General features: G+C 43.0%; 1 protein-coding gene across 1 annotated transcript; it reads left to right on the forward strand.

The window, feature by feature from the left end:
- The first annotated feature begins 362 nt into the window (after positions 1 to 362).
- LOC135385728 (V-type proton ATPase subunit F-like) lies at positions 363 to 4,041 on the forward strand. The gene is made up of 5 exons (XM_064615210.1): positions 363 to 501; positions 1,262 to 1,343; positions 1,425 to 1,507; positions 3,473 to 3,595; positions 3,657 to 4,041. Exons 1-5 carry the CDS (start codon positions 460 to 462, stop codon positions 3,684 to 3,686), a joined length of 360 nt encoding a protein of 119 aa, XP_064471280.1. The 5' UTR covers positions 363 to 459; the 3' UTR covers positions 3,687 to 4,041.
- The last annotated feature ends 8,266 nt before the right edge of the window (positions 4,042 to 12,307 follow it).

Below are 12,307 nucleotides of genomic sequence, written 5' to 3' on the forward strand. Positions count from 1 at the left end.
TGCTGTTGTTGAAAATATTGGGTCGACTGAAATTGTGAAACTGTAATAAAGCTCTACCAGAGAAACGTCATCAGAACGTTGGTAGACAGACTGAAACCGAAACAAATCGGAAGGGGAGGGCTGGGTTCCATGAAAGGTGAAAGGGCACTTGTTCGCTGCCTGATGAAAGAAGGAAGTCACTGAAAAGGTTAGCCAGCTGTAGGACTCGAACCCACATCTTTTGGATTACCGGTCCAGGGCTCTTACCAATTGAGATAGAAGTATTCTGGTAAATACATCGTATTCTGGTGTTTACCACGTGGTGTATATACATCGATATCCTATCCAACGTAATCCAATTTGCGCATTCAATCCAACCTCCAATCCAATCCTGTCCTGTCCAACCAAATCCAAATCAGTGGCATTGGGAAGTCTCGTGACCGTCGTTTCTGCTTCTGGTGATCGCTGTCTTGAGCTGAAATGACTGCGCGAGGAAAGCTCATAGCTATTATAGGAGATGAGGTGACTTTCTCCTTCGTCTTACATATTGTGTTTGTCGTTGCTTCTTATCGTCTTCACCAGATGATATCCCCTCAGTGATACGAAGGACCACCGTGACAAACTTCAGCAGTCTATTTTGGAAGCGGAGTTCCATAATATTCTGTTTGCTGTTCGAGAATTACAATAGAATGTATCTGCGTATGATGTAGCAGCACAATTCCAGTAACAAAATGATTATGAAATTATGGCAGCACTGACTTGAATGCTGCACATAAATTAACGTCGAGCAACATCTCCAGCTTTCTCACTTCTCATTCAGCGAAGCTGTAGAATGTTCTTGCACAGAACTTAACGAACTCCTCTTAGGCATGGTACGGTTAAGGAAAGTTGAACAAAAGCTGCACTGACATAATTTCAGCGCAGAAAGGTCATTCTACAAACTCACACCCCTAAAGACAAGGATGATGCCTAGTACCCCAGACCAGCGATAGTATTCCGACATTATTAGCTTTGGAGCACAGCCTCTACATAGGTTATATGTGTCGGCGTGCCTCTGAGCTCTCTTAAATATTGTCCTTGCTCGTTCAAACATACTGAGCACATTTTTGTTTTGGTACGCAGAACCTTTGCAGTTTCCTTCTCTTCAGTCCAACGTTCTACAGTTTATGCTGCAACTAATGCAGACTTTCATCAAGCTAAACGTGCTGTGCCTTGCCACTTGTACCTCATTTACTCAAGCAGTATTTAAAGAATTTGACGCTAGCATTGCATATATTTGCAGGATACATGCGTCGGATTCCTTTTGGGTGGCATAGGCGAAATAAACAAGCAAAGACAACCCAACTTTAAAGTCGTGGATAAAAGTAAGTGACTTTCATTGTTGCTTTGGTACGCAGTTATATCATGCAACCTGCTTTACTGTGGCCTGTATTATTTCACTTCAGATACAACGATTCCAGACTTGGAAGAATGTTTCAAAACATTTGTGAAGCGAGGCGACATAGACATTATCCTCATCAACCAAAACGTAAGCTCAATTACTCGAGTTTACAACATAGAACATGAAGAACCGGGACACGTAGACGACACGCACTATAGACAAAGCCTGCATAGTCACTCGATAGTGTGTGCGGTACGAGTGACCATCCCATCAGTCGACTGGATGTTGTGTGGCAAGCGTATTGACAGAAAACATCTCTTGGTCACCTGCAGTTAATAAATTCAAAATTAGGGTATGCAGGGAATAGTCCAGTAATTTCTTAGCTACTGTTGTTTACTCCAGCATAGTCATTCTCAAACTTTGTGAGCCCTACACTTTTGTCAGCCTAACAAGGAACATCCCCCCCCCCCCTCCATCCTCCAAAAAAGTTTGCAACATGCCCACAGAGAACGTGATAAAAATCACTTCATGACACACTGCACGCACTGTTGCAAGCTAATTTTCTTAGGAAATTTGCGTTTCCCAAAGGAAATATTTTGAGTGACAGTTCCTAAAGACAAAAAAAAAGAAAGAAAGAAGACATGTTCAAGGCAACTTTCATGCTTCTTCAAACTACTTTTTGCAGTATAAACCTGCGTTTAAGGACACATCATGCTGCGATATACCTCGTCCAATCATTCTTTTTTTACGTTTTGAACAATTTGTTGGCTACCGAAGAGGTTACCTATAGCAGTCCATTATTCCTGGAATCAGCACGAAGATGATAACGCATCTGATAAAGGTTCCATAATCCGCGTTGATGCGCTGCTACGTTTTGCATAGCTGATGCTTTCAAGGACCTCGTAGTGGGTTGTGTCACCGCCTTCGCCGCACACTACCCGAGACATCTCGATGCTATTGAGCGCGATGTTGGCAACTGTGCGAACGACCAGGCAGTCTAAATACACACTGGTAGAAGTGCAAGGGTGCAAGCGAGCTGGTACATTGTAAAAATGACGATAAAACCTGAGACAAGGGACAGAAATATAACAAAACACGTTCTCAAACTCAGCAACCCATTTAATGACACAACCTACACCCCCGATATCCTTCTGATGGGTGGAAAGGGGGAAACAGAGGGAACACTAACACAATTTTACCATGAACTCAGCTAAGAGTCACCCAAACGGGTCACGCACCTTCTTCAAAACACAGGCCCCCTGTTGTTATTTTTCTGTTCCTTGTCTCCGGTTTTATCGTTTGTTTTTTTCTAAATACACACATTGCCCGGGAACTTCATGCAGTTTCACCCGAGTCCGTTAATGATATAGTTGTTAAACGATTAAATTTGCGATAACTGTCTATATCATTATACACTAGTCATTGTGTGTACGTGTTCTTTTTTCTTATCATGAAGCGTGAAAGTAGGGCCGGAGAGAGAAATTATACGGGTCATACCCGTGGCCCTTCCTCATGTCTCGATAACATAGTCAAAGTATTTCTTTTTATATGATTACGACGGGCCTTGGGTCATGCGGGCCCATCCCCAGCTGCCCCCCTCTCGCCGGCCCTGCATGCAAGCAGCCACGCAAGACACAAGCAGAAAAATCAGCCCGCTGTTTGATGTCACAACCATTTGCCGTGCGCTGTATGGCAAATGGTGGGCAGTGGAGGTTGGCAGCAAATGGTGGTGGTCGGACAGCATGTGACAGGAAACAGAAAAATGAAGAGCATACTTCTCCCACCAGTTCTTAACCAAACCCAAACTCTTTCCTGAATCCATGGTCAAGCGTGGCTGGCCAGTCGCAGTACGGAGCTTCCTCATAGCAGCTAGTCTTGCGGCAGCGCACTTGTAAAGTCACGTCGTATGGTTACCATCATGTGCAGTCTGTAACGCCGGATGACCCGCTGAGAGACCCAGTTTGAGAGAGCTCCTGCTCTAGCGTTACATAGCTCGCTTTACTACTGTGGAAAGTAATAGTGGCCATTTTTTTCTACTACACAGAACACTGCACAACCTTTTTTCTCATTCCCAAACTGGTGCATGTATTCCATTGGTATACTACATTACAGATTGCAGACATGATCCGGCATGCCATTGACAGCCACACAGCCTCAATTCCAGCTGTCCTTGAAATACCATCAAAAGATCAGCCTTATGATCCAAACAAGGACTGGATTCTTAGAAGGGCAAAGGTAAATGACATCGAGTGTTGCTTGACGTGAAGCGTAATGTCATCTACCTTCTGTTTTTCAGTGCATGTTCTCTTCGGATGACATGAAGTAAAGGCGACCCTTCTTTTGTAAACTTGTTCATTCCAAGACTTTTTTTCAATGTGGTTGTATTTATTTCATAGAGGAATATAAATGGTCTGTACCCCCTGGCAAGGAATGAGTGTTAAGAGCTTTTAGAAGTTGTGTGTGTGTTAATTATACACATTATGAATACATAATTTTGAATAAAATAAATATGTGCGCTGGGTATCATTACACAGAAAAGGGGATGCGCGGGTTTGAAGCTATATTGAATTATAAACTCTATACAATATGTAACATTTACAGAGCAGAGTAGTACCACGTCAACATGGTTATTGGTTTGAATGCGTAAATGGTTGCATCAATAAACATGAATATATAATGCCCTTTCTGTTGTAACTGTTTTGACTATACATCCTACCCACATCACAATTGAAGTGCATTCTGCAGAAATCCTGTGGTTGCATGTTGCTCTTTTCTGTAACTTTTGAAAGCACAGCACGTCCGACTCCGCTGCCTTGTTGCGCAGTGAATGCTACAAATTCTGTTTTGGCCCTGTATTATGAGTAGGGTTGGGATCCGGGTTATCCCAAAATCCCGGGATTTTCTTGAAAGAATCCTGGGATTTGAAAAGACTATTGCAAACCTGCTGCTGGTGCAGATGAGACGCAGAACTGTGGAACAAGAACGAGTCGTTTAATTTCTAGCACTCGTTTTCAGTGACAATTCTTTGTCCGCAGCTGCCTCTCAAGCCCCATAGTACCGTACGCATAATTACTTCCTTGCATAGTACCGGTGAGCAGGCTTAGATTGTTGACACCGGTGACACATGCGCCGAAGCTCCATGCATTGCTTCCATCGTTTGAGGTGTGTCATCGTTACTGAAATGCTTGTACAGCGGCATGCATGTGAACAACAGCACAAAGAAGAAAAAAAAGAATCGCTGCGGATCGGAGGTGTCTGTTTAGTTGTTACGATGAGCGGACAAACAAAGTGTATGTGTGTGTGCAACTTGCATATGGCTTTAAAGGGGCACTAAAATGCAAGAACAACTTGCTCTCACATGAAAGTCCGTGTTTCAATTAGTATGATGCAAGCAAAATTTGTTCACACAGCGCTACCGTTTAGAAGAAAATGCAATGAAAACAGAGTAGTCTTTGGCGGCAACGAATTGTATCCGCAGGAGGCAAAGATTGGTGGCGTCCAGTGAGACAGCAGGAGAAGCGCGGCATGATGCGCACTGCTGCATTTTTCAATACCGATTCACTGAATTGTAGCCAAGAACAGCTCTCACGAATGACACACTGACAACATTTATCTTCACGTCCTTCGGACATCGACGCGTGTCTGCTTTGCAATGCGCACTATTGCCACTAGTGCCACACTGTGACTGCTCCACGGTGTGGCACGCGCAGTATGGACTAAAAACACTGATGCACGAGCTGAAAGGACGTTCACTGCTTAGCACCGAAGCAAGAAAGAGTCCAGTATAATTTCGATTGTGGCTCCGTAACGGAATCAAAGTTTTGAATTATGATAAGTACGAAATTAACATAGCATGTAACATAATTTGAAGTGAACTCGTTTTTGCATTTTAGTGCCCTTGTGTGTTAAAAGATGGTCTGGATGTTGAGTTGAGGTGGCGTGGCGTAGCAAATTACTGAAAACTGCTCCATGAAGAAACCCTAGAAAACAATGTGAACCACTCACGTGGCAAGTAAACCATCTAATGTTTCAAAGCCCAGTTTTTCTTCAACATTGAGAGCCAGGCGCATTCTCTTCTTACAGCTCACCAGGTCTTGATATTTGAGTCATTCGGTTTGGAAGTCTGAGCTTGGTTTCATCTTTGGTGGGCGCCTATGTGAAGCGACTACAAATAAAATTTAGCCCATTATTTACATTAAGCTTCATATTAAGCTAAATTTAGCCCATTTCTATCAAAAGTCACTTTGTGATGAAAAGTGCCACATATTACAAAGGAATGGAAAAAATTAAGCTATGAGGAATGTTTTGATTGACATGTAGAGACAGACTGCAGTGGAGGGACACACACAAGACATGCATTAATGGTTAGTTACTGCTCAAAGGCTGTGTATGGGCACTGTCTCTGGGTTCCAGGATACGTCCGGAAATATCTCAAAATCCCGGAACTACAAAAGTAGGCCGGGATTTCCAACAATAATTTTGAGGCTCAGGTGGCATTCACCATAGCGATGAGATGTTTATAATGGTGGAGGGCACTGTGTAGCTAGATTAAATGCCACACTTTGTATGGTTCTACAAGATATGCACAGAGGATAACCCATTGAACTTAAAATTTTGATGCTTTTTTTTTGTGCTTCATTAAAGAATTTTGTTAAGACGTCAAGATCATTGAACACCAACCTAAGGAAGCACATCAAGGTATAGCTATTGATGACTGGTATAATTTTGATGTATCAAAACTATTCAAAACGTCTTGTGCCACCCATTGGGGCATCACAATCTCAGTTTCAGTTTATTTATTTAGCAACGCACAATACACACATGATGCAATGGGGACTGCAAGGTTGACCCAGTAATGCAGTCCCGTTTACAAACACTTGTTCTAGCACAGTAACAATGGTCATGTGGAGCATGTACAGTCAAGGACACATGGATAATATTTCTTAAACAACAAAGAACAATTAACTTTAAGTTACAACAGAATTGATAAGGAAGCAGCTACACGAATGAGGTGTAAAAGCAGCATGCCGACTGTATCGCGATGTGCAAAGTAACAAAAGAATGTAATCAGTGCCTATGACAAGGCGCACAAGTGTGCTTCCAGACGTCTACTAAATTCACTTAAATTTGTGGAAGCCCGTATGTCGTAAGGTAAGGAATTCCAAACTTTTGGCCCCTGGCAAGCAATAGAGTACAACAAATAGTTTGTTCTCGGAGGGGGAACAGTAAGGGTATATGGATCTTTAAGCAATAAATAGGGTGAGGTATATAAAGAAACCTGCACGTGCTGAATGTTCATGCCATGAAATACCTTAATTATCAAAATGCACAATCTTTGCTCAGCCAACTTATATACATCAAACAAAGACAATGCATTGAACGCAAACGTGACGCTGTCATTAAAATGTAAGGAAAGAATTACACGTAACGCACGTTTTTGCAAAATGCAGATTGGCCGCAATATAGTCTGATACGCAAGTCCATAAACTTCTATTGCATATCTGATATGAGATTCAATCAATGATTTATATGTTAACAGCAAAAGTTGAACACGAAAAAGATAACGAAAGGAAAGTTAGGACAAAGAGACCTTAGCATCGATAAGGCATAGATCCCTGATGTAATATTTTGTCTCACGTGGGAGACAGGATCCCGCCAAGATAGGTGTTGGTGGAGTACAACTCCAAGGAACTTTATCGAAGTAACACGGGGTACGATGTGGTTTGATAGCTTGAGACAATGGTACTGTGTGTCAATGGGTTTCGACATTGCAGAAAAGAGAATGTAATTTGTTTTGTTAATATTGGGAACAAGTTTATTTAAAGATAACTGTACACATCTTTCAAGTGTTGTATTAGCTTTGATAAAGAGAGCATTTATTGACTTATCTTCAACAAATATGTTATTGGTGTCATCTGCGTAGAGTATTGATGTCGACGTACCGGCTAAATAATCAGGGAGATCATTTATAAATAAAAGAAAAAGGAAAGGGCCCAGAATTGAACCCTGGGGGGTGCCAGGGGTACCAAGTGAAATCGAGGACATGTATGAGTGGTTGCCATCCAGGCTAACGTATTGGAGTCGGTTACTTAAAGAACTTTCTATAAGCTGCAAGGGGGTACCACGTACGCCATACCGGTCAAGTTTTCTGAGTAAGAGCTGATGGTTAATTAAATCAAATGCCTTACTGAGATCTATAAATATTCCCATCGTATATATCTTCGAGTCAATGTTAATCCCAATTTTTTCTGTAATAGCAGCGAGCGCAGTGGTAGTGGATCTCCCTCTTCGAAATCCGTATTGGGATGCAGAGAGAAGTCTGTTGGCGATGAAGAATAGTCTATTTAGTATGATCCTTTCCATAACCTTGCTTAAAGCAGGGAGGACCGCGATCGGTCTGTAATTATTAGCCATTTGTCGATTACCTTTCTTGTAGACAGGTACAACTTTCGCGATTTTCAGCTCATGCGGGAATATTCCTTCTTGAAACAGGCCGTTCATTACTTCCGCCAATGGCGTTGATATCCAATAAGAAATGCGCTTTAGTAGTGAGATTGGAATATTATCGTGTCCGATTGATTTAGTTTGCCTACTTCTGTGGGATCTGTCGGGGTCAGAAAGAAGGTCACGGGATTGCGAAAAAAGAAAGTGGGGGCTGTTACGATCACATGGCAGACATGATATCTTATCAGTGATGTGTGTAAAATGTTGATTAAAAGCATCCGCTATCTGACCAGGCTCCGTAGCCAAGTCGCCTTTCTCATCAATTAGGGAGTTGATCTGAGTTCCTGTATGCCCTCTGTTTAAGGCAAGGTGGATTGCATTCCAAACTTTTTTGCCATCATTTCCTGCTTCTTGCAAAGTTCTTTCGAAGTACCTTGCCTTAGCTTCCTTTAAAAGTGTCTTTAAGATGTTGCTATACACTGCGTGTCTATGTCGCAAAGATGAGTTCAGTGGATAGCAACGACATTTTTTGTAAAGGTTACTTTTATGTTCAATACTTCTCAACAGTGCACGTGAGATCCATGGATGTCGAGTAGAGTTCCTTCTCGAGCTAACGGCATTTCTCGAGGAGCTAGTTATAATGCCCTGTAACGTATTGTAAAAATATGTGAATTTCTGAGAGCCCCTTTCCCACTCCGGAATGACCACTGAAAACGAGATAATTTCTCCTCAACTAGTTTATAGTTGATATGAGGCTTGGTGACAGTTGGGGCATAAGTCAGGCCTGGACAGTTGTTATTGCTTGTTAAAAAAATAATCTCATGATCAGATATATCACACGCTACAATGCCGCTAGATATTGGATTTTCTGCCAAGTTAGTTAAAATATGGTCCAATGCCGTGCCGTTCACGAAGTTTCCAAATCGCGTGTATGACGTTATGAGCTGTTTGTACCCATATGCACTGTAAATCTCACTGTATCTTTGTGTAATCGTATTACTTTTCAAGATGTCAATATTCAGGTCACCAATAACAAGTACTACATTCCTTTTGGTTTGCCAACACTGATACAGGAATCTATCAAGCTCGTCTAGGAATTGTGACAAGGAACCTGACGGGGAACGATAAAATACGCCGATAAGAAGTGGCACGTTACGGTGTAAACAAGCAGCCATAAATGCATGGGAAGTCTCAACAAAAAGCGTGTCACAAAAGCGGAACAGAAAACATGATGTCTTGCCTCACAGTATATTGGATACCTTCTCGAATATAAAGTGCGACACCTCCATGTTGTCCTATTTTCCTGTGAGAACTTTCGAAGTTAAAACCGGGCATAGAATAGTAGGAGTGGTTTGCGTCGTGCAACCACGTTTCAGAAAGAGCAAAAAATGACATTCCAGAATTTAGCGCGTTAATAACTGTACAGACTGTAGCTCGACGTAGTGCTTCGGAAGGCTCCCAGTAAACCACTAATATCCCTAGGACATCCTTACAAGGTCGTGAACGTCCTGAATATCTGGACATCCATGCAATATCTGTGGGATGTCCCAGAACGACATTCGTGTTTCTATTTTATCGAGTAAATCACAGATGTCCTAGGTACGTCTGCGGGATATCGCGCTTTGGACATTTGAATGGAGGAAAAGCCTGGAGATCCCTTGGATACCCATGAAAGATCCCGTACACGAGATTTTGGGCACTGGTTGAACGTCACAGGAACGTCTCCAGGACGTTGACTGAAGATATGCTAATAAACGTGAAGTTTATGACATCTTGTTCCGACAGCCACATTTTTGTTCTGCTTACAGCAAGCAAAAACTTCTGTAAACGTTAACTGGATGGGGGGAACAAGCAAAATTGTTATATATTTCTACCGTTCGCGTGCTGCTAGCCGTGAAAGTATTTATCTATATTCGTAACGATCGTCAAGCAACAGTGGAATTTGATCACTTTTATAGCTCCTCTCAGCAGCTAATCCCATTTTAGACAATAGCTTGAATTAAAAACACAGTATCTGGCAGGAGGGAATGAGAGAAACGTTATTGGTTATACCATGTCTCTGCAGATTCACGGGTTAATTGCAAAGAAGCACCTCCTCACCGTTACAGGTGTATCACGGCCCAAATACGTAACGAACTTGCCCCAACGGCCTTTATTTTAGTATAAGCTCTGGGCATTCTGTCAGCATAAACCGTTGTGAATGCTCCCTTCAAATTCGCGTACACGGTAGAGGGGACAAAAAGGGAGCCTGCTCTTCTTTTTAGGGTGGAAGCACGTGTGGTAGCATGGTCAGCCTTGGTGGACCGTACGTCAGAGTTTGGTCGAACGCTGGCGGGGCTTACTACATTCCCTGAATTTTTGACCTGTTGTTGATGTTCGAGGCATTTATTTCAACACGCTCACTTAAAAATTAACATTGTACATAATACGTATGCAAATACATATATATTTACATACATATCAGAGTGGTGTTGTCCTGTCAGATATGTACAACTAAAAGCAAGTGCATGTTTGGACCTGCTTGCATGATGTCCCACGTACGTCCATATATCCTAAAAAGACGTTCCCGGGATATTCGCAGGATCTACAAATGACAAAGAAGTGCTAGTCCACAGAACGTCTCGGGGATGTAAATGGGCTCTGTGGCAAAGTCCGTGGGATATCCAAACGTCCGAAATAGGATATCCTGTAGACGTTTTCTGGATATATATGGTTTGCTGGGCTGCGAATATTTAAATGCATGATAGAGTGGGATGATTTTGTTAGAACATGTTGAAACTCATCTAATGCTATGGATACCATCCTAAACCTTAAGAACGAAAAAAAGGAAGAAAGGACAATATAGTAGAAAGTGACAGGACCGCTATGGGGACTGCGTCACAGCCCGTTGAGGTCAGATTTATTCGAGATCCGCTTTGCTTTAGAGCCCTCTTTTTCCCTTACATATATGTGGCCATTTCTGACCCAAACGTAAGAATAATTGTTTTCCTTTGCAAACTGTCTGGTTTCCCAGAGCAGTGCTTTGTTGGAGGCAGTTAGGTTTTCGCAAATAAAGGGACGGTTGCAATCAGCGTTCTCACTATCGGGCCGTCTTTGTTTTAGTTTTGATCGATTTTCCAGCCACGTATCTCTGATCTGCGTATCTTTAAATCGTATAAGAATAGGTGCCGAACGACCCTCCTTTGCTGGTAGTCGGTGCGCAGCCTCTATATCCTGTTTTGATAGCAGGGGTACCTGTAGTATGGAAGCGACACTGTTTATGATAAGAAGAATGTCTTCATTTTGTTTCTCTGGGATAGGTCACGAATTTCTAGATTTAAACGGCGCTGATACTCTTCGAGACCTGCCACAGTTCTTCTTAGCATAGATATTTCACCGTTGGCCTTATCAAGCTCTTGTCGTAGTGTTCCTATGTTTTCCTCCAGGGTGCTAAGCGCAGTACTATTGCAGTTTACGCGGCCTTCTAGCTCATGATGACTACAGTAGAGAGAGCCTCAAATTTAGACTCGAGTGTCACCATTTTCTCTAGTACTTCTGACGTCTTATTCCCGTTACGACTCTGTTATCAGTGGTAGGTTGGCTAAGAAGCTTCGCAAGGTGCAAACGAAGTGGGATGAGCCTGACATCGGCACTGCTGGTGGACACGTCGTAACACCGACTGGCCGATGCACGGCAGTCATACAAGTGCGTGACATCCAGTACGTCGTCAGCTTTGCCGTCTTGCCGAACTGCCCACGGGATGCAATACTCGGAATGGACTTTTTAGTCGAAAACGAAGCAATCATCGACTTCACAAATGGAGTTATGTCTTTTAAAACTCTGGAAACAGCAGAAGACAAGTGGTGGGCACGAATAACCCCGAAGAAACGCGCAAACACGGACGTAACCGCCGTGACGACTCAGCACGTCAACCTGCCTCCCTTGTCGTCAGTCCTTGTGACCGCTACGTGCGACAAGCACCAACTGGCTGTTTGTTGACTGAAGGCAACACGCAGCTTCTCCTCGAACGAGGAATTGGGATAGCAAGAGGAATTGTGCCCGTAAGAAACGGAATTATCGAACTCCTGGTCACAAATTTTCGCCCGGAGCCACAACACACAGCACAAAGATAGCAGCCATCGTAGACCAATACTCCACCACGGATGTTTGCCTGATGGACACTGCTCGCATCGCGGTCACCACGGAACACGAGGCCGGATATTTCGACGTAAACCCTCAACTCAATACAACTCAAAAGCAAACCCTTCTCCAGATGCTCAACGATTTCAGTGACTGCTTCGCTGCATCGTCGAAAGTAAGACAAACACCCATTGCGAAGCACCGCATCATCGTCGACGAAAAGGCCCGTCCAATTCACCGCATGCCATACCGGGTCTCCTGCAAAGAGCGAGAAATGATCCAAACGCAAGTAGAAGAGATGCTAAGAGATGACATTATCCAGCCGTCGACCAGTCCGTGGGCATCGCCGGTGGTACTAGTGAAGAAGAAGGACGGACCACTCAG

Source organism: Ornithodoros turicata, chromosome 2 (assembly GCF_037126465.1).
Source record: "Ornithodoros turicata isolate Travis chromosome 2, ASM3712646v1, whole genome shotgun sequence".
Taxonomy (NCBI): domain Eukaryota; kingdom Metazoa; phylum Arthropoda; class Arachnida; order Ixodida; family Argasidae; genus Ornithodoros; species Ornithodoros turicata.